General features: G+C 37.8%; 1 protein-coding gene across 1 annotated transcript in view; it reads left to right on the forward strand.

Annotated features, from left to right (window-relative positions):
- TTN (titin) overlaps positions 1-23,122 on the forward strand; it is a 307,241-nt gene continuing 284,119 nt past the window's right edge. The window contains exons 1-18 of the mRNA XM_087917042.1: positions 1-220; positions 1,995-2,098; positions 5,908-6,111; positions 7,102-7,389; positions 8,854-8,945; positions 9,036-9,280; positions 9,665-9,992; positions 10,619-10,762; positions 11,429-11,554; positions 12,082-12,207; positions 15,712-15,849; positions 17,067-17,216; positions 17,660-17,797; positions 18,808-19,083; positions 19,204-19,329; positions 20,979-21,263; positions 21,549-21,614; positions 22,845-23,103. Coding sequence (XP_087773168.1) covers positions 2,008-2,098; positions 5,908-6,111; positions 7,102-7,389; positions 8,854-8,945; positions 9,036-9,280; positions 9,665-9,992; positions 10,619-10,762; positions 11,429-11,554; positions 12,082-12,207; positions 15,712-15,849; positions 17,067-17,216; positions 17,660-17,797; positions 18,808-19,083; positions 19,204-19,329; positions 20,979-21,263; positions 21,549-21,614; positions 22,845-23,103 — 3,082 coding nt within the window. The 5' untranslated portion in view covers positions 1-220; positions 1,995-2,007. The remainder of the gene's footprint in view (positions 221-1,994; positions 2,099-5,907; positions 6,112-7,101; positions 7,390-8,853; positions 8,946-9,035; positions 9,281-9,664; positions 9,993-10,618; positions 10,763-11,428; positions 11,555-12,081; positions 12,208-15,711; positions 15,850-17,066; positions 17,217-17,659; positions 17,798-18,807; positions 19,084-19,203; positions 19,330-20,978; positions 21,264-21,548; positions 21,615-22,844; positions 23,104-23,122) is intronic.

Genomic DNA, 23,122 nt, shown 5'->3' on the forward strand with positions numbered 1-23,122 from the left:
CCTTCTGAGCAGTCGTGCATTCCCAGCCTCGCCTCGGGTGTAGGGATTGCAAAGAAAACAAAACTACACTGTTTCGACTGTGTAGTTTTGTTTTTGAGGGCTAGAGGCTCAACCATTCTCATGTTGGGATTGTTTAACATCATCCTCTGGATAAGGACGTCGCTCCAGAAACTTCCGTTTGGGCTTAGCCCGCTTCACTTAAGCACTCTTGTGAAATCAGGTTAGTAGCATGTCTGCAATAATTGGGTGATCTCCCTCGGTCTAGAAAGCTCTGGGGCACTTTAATTATTTTAAATACAGCCCTATATGCAGGGGATGCATTGGGGTGGGATGGGGCAGGATGGGTTGGGCTGGGCTGGGCTGGGGGGTGGTTAAAGAGAGAAAAGTCTGTAGCTCTTTGTAGATTTGTTTTTGGGGAATGCACTTTTCCCATGAATGAAATGATGCCTGCTGTTTGTGAACTCTTAGGACTTTAGAGTTGGTGGCGATCGTTTCTTAAAATGTGCTTGAGGGTGAAAAGTTATTTCAAATGTTGGGTTAACTTTTAATCCTTCCAAAAGAGTGTGGAAGGTTATGTTACTTGCAGATAAACCAAGACGTTCCCAGAATAGCTCTGATAAAGCCACATAGCCGAGGCTAGGCACTGATGACTTTTTAAGGGAATCAGCTGCTGCCATATCCATTACATCGCAGCTCTGGACCACTTGCCTCCTGTCACTCAAACCTGGAATGGTTATTTTGGGAATGTGACATTTCAGAGGCATACCTTTGAAATGCTAGCAATACAAAAGCTGTATAAGATCACAACTGAATAATAGGATATTTTCCTCATCTTTTTTGTGGAAATTGGGAGGGGGGAAGGAGGACTGAAATGCCCACAATAGTGAATTCATCCAACAATTTGGAAGGGATGGGTGTGTGGTTTAATTTTTTTTTTAAGCTGGAATATATGGCTAATATTAATTTGGGTGAAAGTACATAACATGTATAGATTGGTCTAACTTAACTGAAATACATTGGTGTAAAACATTTCACTACAAAATCTGGAGCTAGTAACTTTAAAAAGGAATGACTAAATTAAGTATATTATGCTTTAATAAGGAAATATATTGGCATTCTCACTCCCCCCCCCCCCCTATCTATCTATCTATCTATCTATCTAATCTATTCCTCTTATGCTCTGATTGTTTCAAACTTAAAACCATAGCAATTTTTTTAAGGTAGCCAAGAAAAAAATGGGCCTCACATAAATCACAGACATTACTGGAATTCTATTTTTGGCTATCATGACCCCCTGTGACTCTGTCCAAACCTGTATGATAAATCATAATAAATATCAAGTTAGCATTTAGTACTCAGTTAATATAACAGAATAAATTGATTTGACACTGATGGGCATCCATATTAAGAAACATTTTGCAATAAAATCAGTTATTCTGTTTGAATATATATCTTTTTGTGGTTTACAAGAGAGTGGGAACATTATGTTAGAGCAACAAATATACTGGATAAAGTATAGTTTTACTGATTTTGCAGTTGTTCAAACCATCAGTGTCAGTTGTTATCTTATAGCCAAGCTCATATTTCAAACTTGGCCTTCTCTCCTTCTCTCCTAGATTCAACTGCCCTGCTTATACTTTTGAATTCTCCTTTCTTTTTCTTTGTTCTTTCCTTTCCTTTCCTTTTTTCTTTTCTCTGTAATAGCCTCTTTCCAAAACCGTTTTTCCACATTAAGAGAAACTTTTCAAACGATTTCTTTTTCTTTCTTTCTAATCATTTTGCTATACTTTTATTTAGTAGGAAAATAAAATAATTTAATGAGATAAATTTCAGTAAATGTTGCATTAAGAAAAGCAACCTTTTCAAGAGCCACAGACCTAATCTAAGTAGAACAATCCCTCTATAACACCGCATATTTATGTTGCTTTTTATGCCTGTTGCTTTCCACAAATTGTTTTCTCACCCTCTATTTTTATGTCTATCTTTTTTTTCAGAGTGCCTGCAAAAATGACAAGCAAAGCACCAACATTTACGCAGCCGTTACAAAGTGTTGTGGCACTGGAGGGTAGTGCCGCAACCTTTGAGGCTCATATTAGTGGTGAGTGTCCATGTGGTTTTTTTGGTTATTATTTTCTTTCCTATGGCTGATATCTTCAAAAATGGTGAAGAGGGCAGCTTTTCTGGGGCTTTAGGAAGACTGACAGATAGGGTAGGACTCCATTAAACAAATGTCTAGGAAGATTCCAGGTCATAGTCGTTTCAAAAGTCATTTTTATTTTGAAAAGGCAACTGGACTGATTTTTTGAGGAAAAACAAGACGTTTCACTTTCTATCCTGGAAGCTTCATCGGTTGTACATTAGAGAGGTAATAGGTAAAAGAAGATCTCATCAGGGGAAGAGATCAATTATCTCTTCTGTATCAATTTGAAGACTGGGAAATCTTCAGTACTTCAGGCTAGGTCAGGGAGTCTGGAGTCGATTTTTCACTTTGACAGTATATTATGGACACTCCAAGAAAATGGCATTTACAAAATCACCCCATTTTGGGCTTTCATGGTCATGGTCATGCTCAAAGCATCAATTTACCAGAAGTCAGATTGCTGCAGTTACTTAACTTTCGCCTCATTCCCCCTCCCCCTTTTGTATTTTGCAAATAAATCATTGAGCTACAGTCACAGGTTTTATTTTCTAAGACTAAGACCAAAATTATCATAGCCAGTCCACAAATTCCAAATGGCCAATAGATGGAAGCATGGAAATACAGATTCTTTACCTAGCTAGTGTTCTGCTAAATATTAACAGCCCAAACAATAGGGAAACAATGAGTGTTCTTGTATCTCAGGGTGAGTTTGTGGATCACAGAAATAATGTTGATCATGAACCATTAGGAGTTCATTTCCTGTATCTCTTAAATTTTAAGCTAGCATTAAGTTTTGAAATGGCTCAAGCCTTAAATCTATATGCAGTATATAATGTTTTCCAGCTTCCATCAGAATGGTAGCAACAAGCTATAGTAGTTGTGGCATAAAAGTCCTACCTCTTTCATTATGTGCACCAATATTGTATTTGCTTTTTTTAAAAAAGCTTTGATTGTGATGCCAATGGTAGCATGACTATATTAGATGTGGAGCAATTATTTCCAGGCCAGTGAGATCATACTGTGCTTTATAGCAGCCCACATATTTCTAAGTTAAGAACCATATTATAGAAACTGAACACAATACAAAAATACTATATTCCCTGGTTCAGAGCATACACCAACATGATATCATATGCATGTTTGGATTATATGCTGACAATATATCTATTTTTACCAAGCAGGAAAAACAATATGCATATTAAACAGGCTACTGTAATGATATAATGAACAGCGAGCAGAATTTAAGTAATACATTTGAAGAATCAAGGCAGGGCTTCTTTTCTCTAAAAAGGTCTCTAGTATAGACCTTACTTTGAAATCCCAGCTGTTTGGCTTTGTTCTCTGAATCATATTAACTTCAAGTATTTGTTCTAAGCTGGAAATTATAAGATATCAGAGAAAGGATAATACTAATTAGCCATGCTCAACTTGCTGCAATTGCAGGAGCAAATTTAGTCTATCACTAACTTCAAAAGATTTTTTTTTTAAAAGAATCAATTGCCCAGGTTTTATCCAAAGGTTAGTTCAGAATTTGAAATGATAACTTGAATTAATATTTGCCAATCAAGGCTTTCATATTCACATTAGCAAAAATATGATGATCACTTAAAATTCCAGGAGTTATTTTAGTAATTGGGATTTACTTCCCTCCTTTTGATGTTTCTCCTTTGATTTCTCTGTCAGGAAAAGAAAATACAGGATGTTGTGGGAATTAAGTAGGAAAATAGCTATCGGGGACAAATAAACATGTGTCCTGTCAAATTCTTAAGACAGGTCTTTTCTGTCCTTCAAGATGACAAGCGTTTCTGCAGTTTTGCATGTCTAAATTACCCTTTTGCACGGATACTTTTCTCCAACAACAATTAAGTAGAGGAAGTGTGTGAGGTGTGTATGCATGTGTACATATGTGGGTGCGTATGTGTATGTGCATGCATGCACACACACACTAAACACACACACACACACACCATATATGCACCTCTGATGTTTAAACCAGATCCCTATGGTTTTCTATATTATTTGAGTAATTTTGTGTTTAAAACATCTGTATGGACCCCCCCATCTGTTATGGTCATGGATATTTGTGGTTATTAAGGTGGATGTCTGAAAATTTTAATTGAAATGGCTTAAAATATCTTAATGTTATATGCTCCAACTGTACTTTTTATATAAGTTTTCTTTTCATGTTGTTACAGCACTTTGGAATTAGATTATTGAAAAGCACTTTTTCAGCATACAAATATATGATAAAACTTTCCGGAAACTGCCACGGAAAGCAGCCATACTATCGTTAAATTGTGTGCTGTTAGAAAATGACAATATTTATCTAATAGACAGAGGACCATACATGAATACTGCCCAGATTTCATAGGAAAATATAATCTGTTTCTATTGCTAGATTTTAGACAAATCAAAGGCAGCCCTCTGTCCTTTCTGAAAATCCTCTAAACAAAATATTTTGTTCTATTTATTCCTTTTATTCTGAAACTTTGATAAATTCCATAGAACTTTGCATCAGATATGTGTCACATGGTAATCATGGTTTCCAAGTAGTGTCTCTCTCCACTGATTCCTGTTTTTTGACAACTCTCCATTCCCATTCTGAGAGAAGATAAAGTTAGCAAGGGAAATAATTGAATACAGAAGTATGGAACTGAGAGTATGAGTTAGCAATCTGACAGGAAAGATTTTAATTTTTTTTTCTTCTCTAATTGGTTCATTGCCCCATCTTAAACAACTTTGAGATCAGTGTTTCTCAACATTGGCATCGTTAAGATGTGTGGACTTAGAATTACCCTATTGCTAAAGTTGAGAAACTATGCTTCAGATTTTGCATCTAATCATACTTCTCCTTGTATCTCTCAAAGTAAAGGTAATACTTGCCTTACATTACAGTGGGAGGTTCCATTTCTGAAACTATGAATTCTAAGACATAGTTAGTACACACATCATTACCAAAAGCAAACAAAGTAAGTTTAGCACTATCTGTGAAACAGTACTGAGTCTCTCTTGCTTTGTTTTTCAATCCAACCTTCCAACCATTGCCATCTTATGGCAATGCTAACTCATATTACATGATGTTATAAATCTCTTGTTCCCCCAAGTTACTCATTACGTTGGATAGATTTGACAGTGATTCAGCGCTTGGTTATTGTAATGCACCAAAACTCTATGAACATTTTTATCTCTTGAAATCTGACCTCCTAAATCACAAAAAGTATGTCTTTTATCATTACGCCTACATGTCTTTCCTTCTCAAGCATCAGGCATTTAAAATATAGTCTTTCTCTGATAATACCATCTAAGAATATAAATACATCTTTGTATCAGATATTCAGAGGAAGGAGCAGCAAACTATATTCTAAAGAAAGCAGATCTGAATATTACAGAAGAGTAGAATAGAAACAGAAATAGGAAAAGAATTCAATGCAATGCAATGCAATACAATACTTAATTTGACCAAGGAATTTGTCTCTGATGCATAAGTTCTCAGTGTATATGCAAAACAAGAGAATAATGATAATATAACCAATCAAATATAAAATAAACTGAGCCTATTTTCTATTTTGGGGAGTTGGATTGCAGTAAGCATAGATTTCCCCCTCCCAATGCCCATTCATTTCTTTCATTTTATCTCAATTACTGAAGCCCTTGATCCAGCCCCTTAGCAACTTTAGCATATACACTAGGAAAACCTGGTGGTATTTTAGGACTGATGCAAATGGTATCTAATGAGCATTTATTTTTACTTCACCCTCCTTCTCAAGGTTTCCCAGTTCCTGAGGTGAGCTGGTATCGGGATGGCCAGGTTATTTCTACTGCAACTCTGCCCGGTGTGCAGATCTCATTTAGCGATGGCCGCGCTAAACTTGTGATCCCCGCCGTGACTGCAGATATCAGTGGAAGATATACCCTACAAGCCACCAATGGATCTGGACAAGCCACAAGTACTGCAGAACTACTTGTCACTGGTAGGTTGTGGTTATAGAACCAGTTAGAGTTGGCACTTTCCATCTTTCATCTTAAAACTGGTGAATAGAATCTACAAAGATGAACACTAAATTGAAAAAAGTATTAAGAGATCACATTTCAACATTCTCTGACATATCAAATATACTGTAGCTACTTATTGGTTTTTAAAAAAATCTAACCTCAATATTAACATTTAATTGTAAATAATGCCAGTAAATAAATAGTAAATACTGTATAAAGACTGCCTTATATATACTTCTAAGAACAATCAAACTTATATGTCTGCTTTATGCTGATATTTTTTTTTATTTCTGTGGGTCCATCAACACAGATTTTGCATCTGGCCACCTCTTGCTATTTAAAGGAAAGTGTCTGTAAAACTCAGTCATAGAAAACCTTACTTCTGTGTGCCTCTTTTAAATTCTGCCCCATAATTTCAGAATTATGGGCAACTTACATATGGCTCCAATGGATAAAGACTGTCTGCCAATTGAAATCCTCGTCAATTTTCAGAGGCAAAGTTTGCAACTCTTGGGTCATGGTTTCAGGGATATCTCCTTACCAGATTCCTTATCGTCAACAGAAGCAGAGCTTCTAATATATTTGAAAAGTTCTCAAAAAATCAGGGAGATATCAGAAATCTATCTGCCTTGCAATGTTTAACTATACAGTGCAGTCGAATATCAGGAACTGACCACAAGAAATGTTTAAGACATTTTGTATCATGTGTTAAAATGATTTTTATATCATAAAACATTTTATAAAACTTGCCAGATTCCAGTACCACGGTAGTCATGGGCCCCAGGCGCTTTCTATTTGTCAGCCAATTTAAGGTATCTTAGTTCAAAAGGTTTTGCCCTATGATGCACCATTTCGCCCAGTTAAAGGTTACAGGAACAAGGATTTTAGTAGCAAGGAGATCCATGATATTCTTTATGTTTGTTCTTGCTTATACAAGCTCTTCCTCTTCCTTCTCCTCTTCCTCCCAGCTGAAACAGCGCCACCCAACTTTTCACAACGACTACAGAGCATGACTACTCGACAAGGAAGTCAAGTCCGACTTGACGTGAGAGTGACTGGAATCCCTACACCTGTGGTGAAGTTCTATCGGGATGGAGCAGAAATTCAAAGCTCCCCCGATTTTCAAATTTTACACGAAGGAGACCTCTACAGTTTAATAATTGCAGAAGCTTACCCTGAAGACTCCGGAACCTATTCAGTAAATGCCACTAATAGCGTGGGACGAGCTACTTCAACAGCCGAACTGCTCATTCAAGGTAAAGACTAGTAGGATAGTCAACCAAGAATGTTTGTTTTCAAAACTTTAGGATTATTCCATCAGGGCAGCAAACTTCACAATGATTGCTCTTCTGTCAACAAATCCATCAATTCCATTTCTCTCAGGTGATTTTAATGTGGCTGTAAAATTTCACCCTGGACACAAGCTGATCATAAATACTTCAGCATGACAAAAAGATAAAATTGTTTTCAGAAGCAACAGCAACAAATGTTCTGCTTCTTTTCTTCCCCTGTTAATACAAGAAAAACAAGTAGGCTAACTTATTGCTAGTGTGGGTCACAGTGTCTATATTTGTAATTGTTTTACATTGTATTAATCTAAAATCCAGTAAATCAACAGCTCAGTTTTTCACTCCAGGGTTTCTCTTGCTGGGTATCATAGTTTCACAGCAGCTTGCTTAAGGATATACTGCAGTTGCAGGCCTCTGAAGGAGCAAAAATCCAGGCCTCACAGTACTGTGTTCACGTGCACACAGTAAAAGAAAAAAGAATAAATGTGCCTAAATCTATATAGGTTAGATTTACATGTCACACTAAGTAATAATGTGGTTTTTATTTTATTTATTTAAGGCAAAATCATGTCTGACATAAAGTGTGAATTCAGCTATTGGGATTAATAAACTGTGATTTGTGGATTCACATTATGTCAGAATTGGGTTATGATGGCTTATTCAACAAGTCATGGCTAATGAAATGGCTTAACAGTGCATGTGGGAAGGACTAAAGTAGAAAAGAAATACATAAATGTATCAGTGTCCAACATCTCTACCTGCTCCTAAGGCTAAAATCATTAGGTGGTTACTTGGCAAAAATCCAAAATATATTATAAGAATATTTAACTTTACAAAGCTTTCTGTGCCCAGAAAACCTGATTAAAAGTGGGCAATTTTTATGGGTATGCTTATTGTACCCTTTTAAATGTTCACTCTATAAATATGAAGGAACAGAAGATGATGGCCGTTTCTGCTGGCTTTAACTGGTTCCTTGGTTTTATACCTTATATTTCACAAGGAAATACCTTGCAAGAGTTTTACTTAGGCTCCCTTATCTAGGCATTATCCCCATTAAATGCAGTGATTATTTCTTTCTAAATAGACAATCTTAGACTTGGCTATTCTGCATTATATTCTTGGCACGAAAAGTTAGGAAAAGGCTATTTTGAAATGAATTGCTGTCTTTATTAATCTGAGCCTGAGAGAATTAATTTATTCAGTTATTTATTTATTGATTGATTGATTATCTTCCTTATGGTGTTTTTCTATAAATGGGTAACATCTCCTTCAAGTTGAGCAAAGCTGCTGGGCAATTTGTGGATAAATCTGCAAAGCTCTCTTGGCAATAGAATACATGAACCCATAAATAACTGGGATCACAGATATCCTTCTCTCCTCTCCTGCCTTCCTAGAGCCAATTCTTATGACTCCCATTCTCTTTTCTCTAAGGCGACGAAGAAGCTGTTCCCGCTAAAAAGACAAAGACGATTGTTTCGACTGCTCAGATTACACAAACAACGCAACAAACCCGAACTGAAAAGGTTGGTAATTTGTCAGATTGTGTTACCAGCCATTTCAAAGGCTGGGGCTTTAACTAGATTTTCATGAGCATTCTTGATCTTTCATTGCAGAAGATTGAAGCTCACTTTGATGCCAGAACACTTGCAACTGCTGAGATGGTTATAGAAAGTGGCATTGAGCAGCAGCTGATCCATAAGGTACCCCCACGGATGCTTCCTCGCCCTGCTTCTAAATCACCGACTCCGCCGATCATTGCAGCCAAAGTACAGATGGCACGCCAGCAATCACCATCCCCAATCAGACAGTCGCCATCTCCTGTACGACATGTGAGAGGTCCGACACCATCTCCAGTCAGGTAAACCACTCACATATAAAATTTGACCCAGATCAGGGAAAAAGTAAAGGGTAGGCCTGCAGTTCCCAGAATTCCTCATTATTATTAATTATAATTGTGGTAGCTGATGGGAGTTAAAATTCAAGAACATCTGGAGAATCGCACTGTGCCTTTCTCAAGACAAACATTACTCTTTAAGCAGTACAGCAAAATACCTGTGGCCAATATTGCTATTATATACTCCTGTGAGTTATCTACAGTTGTGTAACTGAATATCCATTGAATTTTTTTAATGGAATCGGATATTCTGGAGGGTTACCAGTGCCCTAGTTTTCCACCTTTCCACGGTCACTTTGGTGAGCTGTTCTTCCCCTGGCATTAATATCAGTTCTCTCTTGCTAACAGATCGGTGTCTCCTGCTGGAGTTGCAAGGCTCTCAGTCTCTACGTCGCCTATCAGACCTGTGAGATCACCAATCTTGGTCCGGAAAACACAGGCCGCAGCAGCGATAGGGGCTGATGTGCTTCCTCCTTGGAAACAGGAAGGCTACGTAGCTACTTCAGAAACCAGAATGAAAGACACCAGAGTAACTACGAGCACCACCCAGATGAGGACTGAAGAAAGATGGGAAGGGAGATACGGAGTGCACGAACAGGTTGCTATCAGAGGAGCCGCTACAGCAGAAGCCACTCTGGCAGTTAGTGCAGCTGCTGCTGCCGCCGCCGCTGCAGAGGTGAGACTTTTTCAAAAGAAAAATACTGTGCAAGGGGGAGGGCATTTTTCTCAAAGTAATGTGGTTTTGCAACAGAATGGGTCTACCTAGGAGAAATTAGAACCCCTGTTATTATTATTTTTTACATGCTTGGTTATTTTCAGGCCAGGGTTTGGCAAACATTTCTTTTTATATAAATGCCCAGATCCTTCCCCTCCTCTGCCTCCACAGAGTCTGTCTGGTAGATCTGCAGGCTGAGGAACATGGCAGCCTTTATATGGCACTGGCCCACCAGCAAGGAGGCTGCTAATAGGTTGCCACCATTGTCCAGTACACCATGACCCTGTCCCTTGATCCACTACCCTTGCTTTAAGATCTTGGTTGAAGCTTGGCCCTAGCGACCTGCTACCTGCTTGCCCATTCTTAACTCAGAAGCCATATATTAAAAAAAAGAAAGAAAGACACCAGGCTAGTATTTGCCCCATGGGCTGCAATATGCCAACCCCTAATTTAGACAGTGCTGTGCTATACTGTTGTCACAGGACAATCTGGCAAAGCAGATGCTTGTGTTTGCACCTTATTGTTCATGTTGCTGACATTGTCTTCCAATCAGCTGTCTTTTCATGCCACTAATTTGGGTCTCGCAGGACATGGACAAAACAGCAGCTGTTGCTACCGTCGTTGCAGCTGTTGATATGGCCAGAGAGAGAGAACCTCTTCCAAGTGCTGCAGAGCAGATGGCTAAAAGGACAGCCATGGCTGCAGTACACATTCCGCCTGTCCAGGAGCAGGTAGATATAAAGCAAAGTGACAATAAATAACACTCTCCCCTTGTTTTCTATTAATAACTGCCAATGCAGGCATTTGCAGAAAATGAACAACACATTGGCCAATACTACAGGCAAGCATGTCATAATAATATGGTAAAACCAATAAGACACAGCTTGCAGGTTCAACAAATCCACCAATGTTAATTTTAGGAATTGGCTAACTATTTTAAAACAGGCTCAGAACCAATTAAATAACCTTGAGGAAAAACATATTAATTCATATTAATTCAGAAGTTGTGAACGCTTCAACGCTGGAAGTTTTGAATAAGAGATTGAGCAACCATTTGTCTGAAATGGTATGGGGTTTCCTGCCTGAGCAGGGGGGTGGACTAGAAAACCTCCAAGGTCCCTTCCAACTCTGCTATTCTATTCTATTCTATTCTATTCTATTCTATTCTATTCTATTCTATTCTATTCTATTCTATTCTATTCTTCTAATGCATTTAACAGTATGACTTTTTTTCTGAAAGTTCATTTGTTTTCTCCCCTTGTTGAGCTTAAACTAACTGTTATCCCCAAATATACTTATCTTCATTTGCTTTTATATTTTGCATACTTTTTATATAGGACGATTGATGAAATTAAATGTTTCTTTCTTCCTTTTTCTTTTCACCATTAAAATATAAGGTTAAAAAAGAAGCTGCCTTAGTAATTACTACTTCTGCTGAAAAAGCCAGAGAGCAAGAAATGATATTGAGAACCAGAGAAGCAGTTACCACAAGACAAGAACAAATACAGATTACTGAGGAAAAGGTGAATAGCCAATGAAGTTTCATTAGCAAGCTTTCTTTCCATAGTGTACTATCAATGAATAGGAGGGAATTTCCCTGTCCCTCCCCTCATAACGAGTGCTGTGAAAAGTCAGCATGCTGCATAGCCATGATATGTTATTTATTTATTTGTATCCTACCCTTTATTATTTTATAAATATCTCAAGATGGGAAACATATCCAATGTACCTTCCTCCTCCTATTTCCCCCCATAACAACAACCCTGTGAGGTGGGTTGGGGGAGATCCTGAGAGACAGTGACTGGCCCAAAGTCATCCAACCAGCGTTGGTGCCCAAGAAGGGACTAGAACTCCCACTTTCTAGCCTAGTGCCTTAACCACTAGATCAAACTGACTCTCTATGTCACTGAAGCTTATTTATTTGAATCCTTCGCCAAACTTGGCCTTGTGCTGATTATGTTCATCTCATGTGCAACGTATTTTGAGAAATATTGTTGTGGTTTGTTTAGATTCAGTCATTAACACAGTCTTTTCTTTACCATAAAATTAGAAACGTAAAGAACCAGTGAAAGTTCCTGTACCCAGGGTAATAATTGCCGCTGACACAATTAAAGAACAAGAACTTATTTCAAGAGCTAGAGAAGAAAAGGAAGAAATTCACATTACTCATGAAAAGGTAAATATCAGTTGTGTGAAAAAAAACTTCCCCTTTCATAGTTATAAACTTTATTAGCACTATTAAATATGCAACAATTTCTGCTTTGATTTGCTTGTAATGACTTTGAAGAATTCCCCTTTAGAAATGTCTCTAACTTTATAATGTACACTGGTCAAAAAAATAAAGGGAACACAAAAATAAGACATCCTAGATCTGAATGAATGAAATATTCTTATTAAATACTTTGTTCATTACATAGTTGAATGTGCTGACAACAAAATCACACAAAAATTATCAATGGAAATCAAATTTAGCCACCCATGGAGGTCTGGATTTGGAGTTACACTCAAAATTAAAGTGGAAAAAAACACTACAGGCTGATCCAACTTTGATGTAATGTCCTTAAAACAAGTCAAAATGAGGCTCAGTAGTGCGTGTGGCCTCCACATGCCTGTATGACCTCCCTACAATGCCTGGGCATGCTCCTGATGAGGTGGCAGATGGTCTCCTGAGGGATCTTCTCCCACACCTGGACTAAAGCATCCCCCAACTCCTGGACAATCTGTGGTGCAACATGGCGTTGGTGGATGGAGTGAGACATGATATCCCAGATGTGCTCAATTGGATTCAGGTCTGGGGAACGGGCGGGCCAGTCCATAGCATCAATGCCTTCATCTTGCAAGAACTGCTGACACACTCCAGCCACATGAGGTCTAGCATTGCCTTGCATTAGGAGGAACCCAGGGCCAACCGCACCAGCGTATGGTCTCACAAAGGGTCTGAGGATCTCATCTCAGTACCTAATGGCAGTCAGGCTACCTCTGGCAAGCACATGGAGGGCTGTGTTGCCCCCTAAAGAAATGCCACCCCACACCATTACTGACCCACTGCCAAAGCGGTCATGCTGGAGGATGTTGCAGGCAGAAGAACGTGCTCCATGGCGTCTTCAGACCCTGTGACATCTGTCACATGTGCTCAGTATGAACCTGCTTTCGTCTGTGAAGAGCACAGGGCGCCAGTGGCAAATTTGCCAATCTTGGTGTTCTCTGGCAAATGCCAAACGTCCTGCATGGTGTTGGGCTGTAAGCACAACCCACACCTGTGGACGTTGGGCCCTCATACCACTCTTATGGAGTCTGTTTCTGACCGTCTGAGCAGCCACATGCACATTTGTGGCCCGCTGGAGGTCATTTTGCAGGGCTCTGGCAGTGCTCCTCCTGTCCCTCCTTGCACAAAGGTGGAGGTAGCAGTCCTGATGCTGGGTTGTTGCCCTCCTATGGCCTCCTCCACATCTCCTGATGTACTGGCCTGTCTCCTGGTAACGCCTCCATGCTCTGGACACTACGCTGACAGACACAGCAAACCTTCTTACCACAGCTCGCATTGATCTGCCATCCTGGATGAGCTGCACTACCTGAGCCACTTGTGTGGGTTGTAGACTCCGTCTCATGCTACCACTAGAGTGAAAGCACCGCCAGCATTCAAAAGTGACCAAACCATCAGCCAGAAAGCATAGGAACTGAGAAGTGGTCTGTGGTCACCACCTGCAGAACCACTCCTTTATTGGGGATGTCTTGCTAACTGCCTATGCTTTCCACCTGTTGTCTATTCCATTTGCACAACGGCATGTGAAATTGATTGTCAATCAGTGTTGCTACCTAAGTGGACAGTTTGATTTCACTGAAGTGTGATTGACTTGGAGTTACATTGTGTTGTTTAAGTGTTCCCTTTATTTTTTTGAGCAGTGTATATGATTGTAACAAAGATTAGATTTGATTTGATATTCCTCTATCTTGCCATTTTCCACCTGTCCCCAATATGTATTTGTTATTTCTGACATTCGCAGAAGTCTCTCTTTATCTACATTAAATATGACTAATTACTTTGGCCAACTTAGTAAAGAGAAGTTTTTGTCTTAGAACCCAGAAATTCTAGAGCTAGGCAAAGGAAACAATAGTACCCTAGTTTTCTTAAACAGGTTTTTGAATGGAAAAATGCTTTTGAAATTGTGGGATATTCCAAAAATTGTACACAAACCATTTCCTTAGTAACTCCTGGGATGTTGCTTTGTTCAAACAAAACTGATTGCTTTGGGTGCAATATGCTGGGAATAAAGACCAGGGACCCCTAATCCCCAGTCAATGTAGTAGCACTGGTCCGTGGCATGGCAGAAATTCAGCCACTCAAACAAGTGAAGCTCCATCCATAGGATGAAGGCAGCACCAGAAACCATGCCACTTCTGGTCTGTGGAAAACCCTCTCTCCATGGAACCAGTCCCTGGTGCCCAAAAGGTTGGGGGCCGGTGACTTAGAGAGTGCTGTAAAGCACCATGAAGCAGTATATAAGTCTAAGTATTATCGATATTGTTCAAGGAAATGCAGCTCAAATTTTATTTCTCTGGTGGTAAATGATGTAACATCACGTACTTAAATAATAAACTTAGGAGTCAACATGGGACTACTGAGAAAGAAAGTGAAATATTCAGCAATTTGGGGACACTTCTGAATAAACACTCTCTTTTCCAACAAAAAAGATAACATCATCGGGTAAATGTTTCCCCACCACAGCTTTGAAATTCAGCATGCTCCGTATGCCTCAAAACATTGCATGTCAGCTGCCAAGAGTATGGGATACAAAAAAAAAGTTATTGGACAGGTTTCTGGAGCTTTTAAATGACATAAGGACACATGGAAGCAATATTTTCAGGGTACTCTTGCTTATCAAAAATAAGATTGCTGTTCATTTTATTTGCAATCCGTTTTTATCAAATAGCAATAATTGGTACAAATTGTACTGTATGTAGGGTATTTTACTTTTGACATACTATATGATACATCTCTAATGCATTAAAGGTTGTAGCTATCTAAAATAAACCATATAGCCTACTACTGTCAAGTCCCCAAAACCAAGAAAAACACATTGTGATTTTTCCAAGCAGATTTTGTTACTGTTCTTCACCTATAGACAGAAACTTGCCAAACTAAAGTCAACCCCCATAAAGCTTATGCTCTGGAACTATTAGGGAGGAACTGTCTTCACCCTCTATCTCTCACACAAATTATCTGAACTGAATTGTCTCTTGCTCTTCTGGAATGCACTCCCTCCCTCCCAGGAATCTGGACTGAATTCCATGACAACAGTACAAATACTTTTGTACAAAGCATGAAGTTTGCGATGTCATTTGCTTAGTAAAGCCATCCATTATGGCTCTTGATGCAATCCAATTTAATATGGCATGTTAAACATTGTTAAAAAATATCCTGAAGTATAAATGCTGAATGAAATGAAACAAGATGAAATAAAATAAATACAAATATTCCAATTCTAGAATTGCTATTCTCAACATGGATCCAATGTGGATCCAGGATGGAGTTTAGTAGACTTATTTATTGTAATTCTTAGCTCTCTGCAGAACTATGGCCATGTGCTGTTTAAAGTTATTGAAAAACAATTTTAGTTTTTAGAGATGCTGGGAAGAGAATCTGATAACTGAAATCCTTTCTTTTCTATCATGTCATTAGATAAGAAAAGAAGCAGTTAAAGTTCCTGTGCCCAAGGTAATAATTGCTCCTGAATTAATTAAGCAACAAGAACAGATTACAAGAGCCAGAGAAGAAATATTGACCAGAAGGGAAGAAATGCACATTGCTCATGAAAAGGTGAATATTATTAATTTTGCACACTTTTCTTTCTGCTCAGTTGCAGACTTCCTTTTCACATTTCTTTTTATTTTCCTTTGTTTTCTTGTGAACTCCGGCAATAGTAACTTTGCTCCCTTTTGTAAAGGTTCTCTTCATTTAGTTAAAACAAAGCATCAATTTAATCCTAATTAAAATTCCATTGATTCATTAAAAAAACTTATATAGCCACCTTTAACTTCGAAGGAAACCTTCCAAGTTAAAAGGCTTAGGGAAAATATGTGAAATAAGTGCCTTCCATCTAGAAATGTTATGGAATGTATCTTTCTTTATTAAGATATTCATATTTCTCAATGCTTTTTGGTTGTTTTCAGTCTGATTGTTCTTGTAGATATCAAGGAGAATGTGGGGGGGGGGACCTTTTCAGGATTCAAATTATACACTGAAATTCAGTAACTACTTTTGCTCATTTTTAAAGTGTCCCATTGGATTCATTGCTCTTTCTTTCAATGGGGTAAATGAGGTGAAAAAAATACCATTTTCTCCCATAACTTGTTCCACATGGATTTAAATCAACAATTAATTGTAAGACATCATGTTCTTGCGTGAATCTAGAAATCAATTTGTCTCAAATCAATGTAATTCTGATATCAATTCAAACATAAATTCCTTTCAGCCAATTTCATTCTGAAATTCCAAGTCAATTTATCCCAGAGATATGTTTAATAGATAATATTATATATTATTTTAATGAAATTTTCTCATATAAACTTAATTCAAAAGATAAACTATGTTCCAATCTGCATTTTGATGCAGAAAGTACAAACAAAATCTCTTCATTTAAAAATCTGGCCCAAAAAATATTCTTTGCAAACCCTAGTTTTCTAAAGGATTGTTCTTGTATTCTTGTTAAATTTCAAAAATGAAAGAGAAGACTTAACTTTTCTACTGAAAAGAACCTGTGGTTTATTTCCATTTCATTCATAAATTATCAGTTTGCCCCATCTGCATTTTAAGTCATCTGAATTAAATATAATAAAGCCACGTAGATTAACGTGGAACTGTATAAAGACCGCATATTAATGGTTTTAGAATCTGGACCAAATTTCATTATTATTTTTGCCTCTTTGTAATTTCATGTGTTTACTGCTTCCTGTCTGCTTTTCGCTGCTGTCCCAATGAGCATTTTTGCAACATCACATATATAATCACACCTCTGTTTTTACTATAAACATCAGACAAGGAAAGAAGTTGTGAAGCCCGTGAAACCTTCTGTACCTAAGGTAGTAATTACAACTGACAAACCCAAAGTACCTGCACCGATAGTAAAAACTACAGAGAGAATTGCTACCAAACAAGAAGCACAAGCCCACTTTATCCAAGAAAAGGTGAATAGAATGTGATGGTCATTCTCATGTCCATTCTCACACTGACATGCTCCTAATTCTTCAATAAGTCTACTAACTCTTCCATACCTTTTTCTGGTTGCGTTCATTAAGAGAAATGGAAAATGGCCATTTTTTTATATGGTGTGCCATAATATATTCACAGCTTCCCTGTCATGGTGTTTCGGGACTTTAAAACTTCATATACTAAACTGACAGGATTACTTTTTAATGCAACTACCCAGACAGTTAATAACCAAGTGTCAATATTTATCTGCTTCAGGAATTAGAATGTTCTGCAAGGACAGAACATAAAGCATTTAATCTATTAACTTTTCTCTATCCATAAATAGAGAATTTTTTTTCTGAAATTTTGTTGTCACTATTGTTCATTTTAAGATGTTATGTAACCTAAAACTTATGTTCTTGCTATATAATACAATTAGGTAAGACAGGAAACTGAAAAAATTGCCATAGTTCCGAAAATCATTGAGGTTGATAAACGCAAGAAACAAGATATAATATCAAGAACCAGAGAAGAAGCTGCTGTCAAAAGAGAGCAAATCCATCTAGTTCATGAACAGGTGAATAGCATTCACCAAAACAAGACGTTTACTAATACAAATTATTCAAAACTATGCAAACTTCTGATTCATCCTAGTGCCGATATTTATTTATTTAGACCTTTGTATAGCCACCCATCTTAAAGTCAAAATCGGGGCTGTTTATATGCCAAAAATAAAATAATATATGCAGCAATAAAAGCAAAAGAAACAGTAGTACCATATGGCATTGTTCTTCTCTAACAATTAATATGCATCTCAGAAATTAATTACAGTTGTTACATTGTGTAATTAGAATATTGAGAAAATGGTGCTTCTTTTCTTTGTTTTGCTTCAGGTAGCAGAGTATCATTGAATCTGAAACCTGAACACCCCTTGTTGAAATTCAGTCTTTTAAAATTCCATGAGGGGTATTTTTTTGAGTAGATGTATTTAGGACAGAAATATAAATTAATATCATAAAAAAGTAAACATTCAAATACAAGATTTTGACATATTTGAAATTAGGTAGAAGATTGGTTATAAATGGATAAAGGACTTTCTGAAATGTGTGTTGCAAAATTATTTGTGTATTTCTGAGAAGCTTGTATGTCTGTAAGTCTTCATCAACCATGCTACTATACATATTATATGGTTATCTGAAAATGCTCCTTTCCTCTCCTCTCCTCTCCCCTCCCTTCCCCTCCCCTCCCATTTCAGTCCCTTCCCTTCCAACATGGTTGAATAGTTTGAACATTCTGTACTAAAAATAAGCATTGACTGTTTGCGTTCAGTATAGTATTTATTTCTTTACATTTGAACATTGCTAAGGAATGTTATACATTACCTCAATGAACAAAGCTGCAGAAAACATGGAGATATTAAATGTCATATATAATTATAATTGGCAATGTATGTGCATATAAAATAAGAAAAATAGTTGGCTAATAGAAGGCTGGAAATGTAATGCTTTTTTAATGTTATGTGCTCTATGCTAGCTGTTTTGTCATGAATGTAGCTATGTATCAATGTTTTGCAAATGTTGCCTTTAGATTGATGTTGGCAAAAAGGCTGAAGCTGTAGCCACAGTTGTTCATGCAGTTGACCAAGCACGCATTAGAGAACCCAGAGAACCAGATTATGCCGAAGAAGCTTATTCTGAACAGGCAGTTCTGGACTATGGCTATAAAGAGCATGCTTTAGCAAGACATGTTGTTGAGGTACCACCAGAACTTGTCACCAAAGAGGTGAAAACTGAGGAGGTTCGAATTCCTCCTAAAATACACGTTGCAGCTGCTGAAATAATGGAAACGGACATATCAACACAGGTTAGGCTCAGTTTTAACCCTGCAGCTGTTTCCGGTGGCTGTCAAGCTTCTTTCTTTTCTTTTTCTTTCTATTTGGCAAGTAGCAAACCTTCTCAATGTCCATTTTATTGGTTAATGTAGATTAAAAGGACTGCAGAAACATCACTCGAAAAATCAATCCATGTGGAACACATACGTCCCCGTACAGCAAGCCCTCATTTTACAGTTTCCAAAATTACTGTTCCTAAACCAGATCATACTTATGAGGTAAGAAGAGAAGGAGGAGTATGTCAGGCAAATAGAGATCTCTACTGAAATAGTTAACCCCATTCCTTTTTCTACATAAACCAGAATAGGATGAGGGACTGGAAAGAGGGAGGAGTGAAAATGAAAGAGGGAGGAGTGAAAGAAGGAGGACAAAATTTCTAAAACTGAAGCATTACATGAGGGTAAGCTATTATTTATTATAGAAGGAAATAAACGGGGCTGTTCACCAATTCAATGCCATCCATTGGTGGAACTTTTTTTCCTAGCAGCCCCTCTAAATCTTCTTTAAAGCATCCAGTTCAGAGGTGGTATTCAGCAGGTTCTGACCAGTTCTGGAGAACCGGTAACGGAAATGTTAAGTAGTTTGGAAAACCGGCAAATACCACCTCTGACTGGAGATTTTACAGTATCCTACCCCTGCCACACCCACCAAGCCACGCCCATAGGACCGGTAGTAAAAAAAATTGAATCCCACCACTGATCCAGTTGATCTTCCACAGTATAGTTGAGGGAGTGTAAGAGAAGGAAAATGACCTTCTCCTATCCTTCCACTATAATTGTATCGGTACATCAATAAAACGGACGATATTACATGCTCTGGTTATATGAACCAAGCATGTTTCAAAATATCCTGTCTTGAAAACAAAGAACAAAGTAGAGGAAGGGACCTAAAATACCTGGCATACTCCTTTTCTCTCTGGAAAGGGTAAAACATTATTTGCAAATTCTTACTTCCTTAATTAATCAAATAATTCATAGAGTGATAGTGTTTGTTCTGTCTTTCAGCTAGTCATGTTGAATACTAAATCTGTATAGGAATTAACATGCTGTATATTTATAATCCCAATTATAGTGTATGCATCAAGACTACATGGTTTTTTTTTTTGCCTTTTCTTTTTCATCCCTCTCATTTTTCCATTTGACATTTTAATTGCCTCCTTTACAGGTCTCATCATCTAACCATTCCATCTAATCCATTTTTCCAATACAGAGTTGTGTTACTTCATTATTGCACAAAGGATGACTTAAAAAAAAATCAAATACGTGTAAATAATGTTATGGTGGTCGGCTTCATATTATCTCAAATACTGTAGTCTTTTTTTCTCAAAGAAAGACAAAGTATATGAAAATACAAGTACATTTTCTCTGTTGTACTTAATGCAAGATGTAAATCTTAGTTACTTAATAGTGTTCTAGTGAATAGAGTCTAGTGTTCTAAATATTACAGACAAGATTTATCATTATATCTAAGAAGTATATGACTTTTATGAGACCAATTATGACTTTGTAGCAAATTATGAACTTTGATTGACAATATGAATGATGCCATCAAACATTTGAATGTAAACAACACTGAAAGGTTAAAATATAATTTCTTATTTCAAAAATCCAATGGGAGTATTGCTTAATTGCTTCTTGTAAAAATACAGCCAATCGATGAGAGAAAAATGATATGTGGTTTCTGAAAGGTTAGAACCAAATACCAGCTGCAAGAAAGAAGCCATATTTTACCGTAACATTTACATTTACATGTATTTATATACACATGTTGTGTGTGTGTGTGTGTGTGTGTGTGTGTGTGTGTGTGTGTGTATGTGTGTGGCTAGCAGTGGTAACTCTTTTTTTATTTTTTATCTTGGGTTGATTAGGTTTCCATAGCAGGGTCTGCTATAGCTACTCTGGAAAAAGAGTTAGCGACAACTTCTGTCCCTAAGATAACCAAACCTGTGAAACGTCCGGTGGCAAAGTCTCCTGAACCCAGAGTGATGCCAGAAAAAGTCATCTCTCCACAGTTCCCTTTTGTAGAGACGCCTGCTGAAACCTATCAGAGGCTTTATGGCGTTGAAGTAAAAAGAGAAATAGGTGTGAGTGTGACAGGTGGACTGGTGCAGGAACGTGAACACATTGAATTAATGCCAGAAGCTGAACCCAAGGTTGGTCATTAAACACCTTCCAGTCTTCGCATGCAGAACAATGCATCCTTTATACCTTTCCTTTTTTTCACCAGCCTTCTCCCTTTTTAAATGTTTCCCTCTCTTCTTACTGACTTTTATATACCATCTGTGGTGACATTGTTTTCTGTCTCTGAAGACCGTTTCCTCAGAGCAAGCAGTAAGAAAAGACCCAAACAAGATGGCTTGTTTCTGTTCTCACACATGCTGCTTGCTGAACAAAAAATGTTGTGTGACACCAGTTAACTTTGTGTGAAATCTCCCTAGGTGATCGAAGTTGCCAGAGTTCCAAAACCTACAGAAGTTCCCGCTACACCCCCATCTATAGTCTCAGTAAGTAATCAATGTTCTGCTGATAGGTAGACTAATTCACTCTGCTGTGATCTTTTGAGTAACTTTATTTTTATCGTAAAAATACGGTGCAGTTCTACTGCCATCTAGTGTATAGAAAACAAAAGCAGAGACGATATTGAAACCGATTCTGTATCCTTTGCAGTCTGAAATAAAACTGCATGAAGGAATTTTCCCATTCAGTTCAATTGAGAGAGCGGAGATTCATGTATGCACGAATCTATTCCGTGGGTGAAAATAAATAGTGGAGACTTTGCATATGATACTGATGGTTAATTCAAGCAAGGGGTCAGAAGGATCAAAATTAAGTCTTTTTGCATTAAACAGAAAATAGATAAGATTTATTTCTGTAGCGGTAGTTGTTGCTGCCTTATAATCAGATTCAGTGGCTCTTCAGTTTTAAACTTCAGGTCAGCGTGCATTTAGCAAAACAGAGTACAGAACATTTTGAGAATTTGCCATGCTAAGCTGACCTTTCAGTATCCGTAGGAAGATCTGCAGCATTAACTGAATGAGGACCTGCCATTTTCAAAGTGCCTTTAATGTTGGCTAAAAGAAGACAACATAATAATAAAATAACAAAATAACAACAGAATGTCAGAATAACAGAGTTGGAAGGGACTTGGAAGGGTCTTCTAGTCCAACCCAAGAGATCTTATGCCATTCCAGACAAGAGGCTGTCCAGTCTCTTCTTAAAAGCATCCAGTAATGGAGCACCCACAACTCTGAAGGCAAGGTTAAATGTTCTAAAAGGAACTTTCTCCTTCGTTTTAGGTTGCTCCTCTCCTTGATTAGTTTTCATCCATTGTTTTTTTCCCTCTCGCCTTCTGGTGTTTTGGAAAATAGGTTGATCCCTTCTTTGTTGCTGCTCCTCAAATATTGGAATGCTGCTATCGTGTCACCTCCAGTCCTTCTTTTCACTAGATTAGACAAACCCAATTCCTGAAACCATTTTTTCATATGATTTAGCCTCCAGCCCACTAATCATCTTTGTTGCTCTTTTCTGCACTTTTTCCAGAGTCTCTACATCTTTTTTATAATATAATGACCAAAACTGGATGCAATATTCTAAGTGTAGTCCTACTAGGGCTTTATAAAGTGGTACTTTGAAAAAAGGAACCTGCCCAGTTCCACAAAATGAAGGGGGGCAATCTAAACTGCTAGTATCTTGTTTAAGGTGCCACAAGGTTCTTTCTTGCTTGGGCTATCTAGATGCTGAAAAATGTGACTGTTATGGAGGGAGAGTCCGTCACCCTGGAGTGCCGCATCTCTGCCTATCCTGCTCCAACTGTTGCTTGGTACAGAGAAGACTACCACATAGAAACTTCCATTGATTTCCAAATTACCTTTGAGGCAGGAGTTGCTCGCCTTGTGATCCGAGAAGCTTTTGCAGAAGACAGTGGAAAATTTACTTGCACAGCTACCAATGAGGCAGGAAGTGTTAGCACTTCATGCTACCTCCTTGTACAAGGCAAGTATGGAGAGAAATG

Source organism: Pseudonaja textilis, chromosome 1 (assembly GCF_049901715.1).
Source record: "Pseudonaja textilis isolate UNSWEBS1 chromosome 1, rPseTex1.2, whole genome shotgun sequence".
NCBI lineage: Eukaryota > Metazoa > Chordata > Lepidosauria > Squamata > Elapidae > Pseudonaja > Pseudonaja textilis.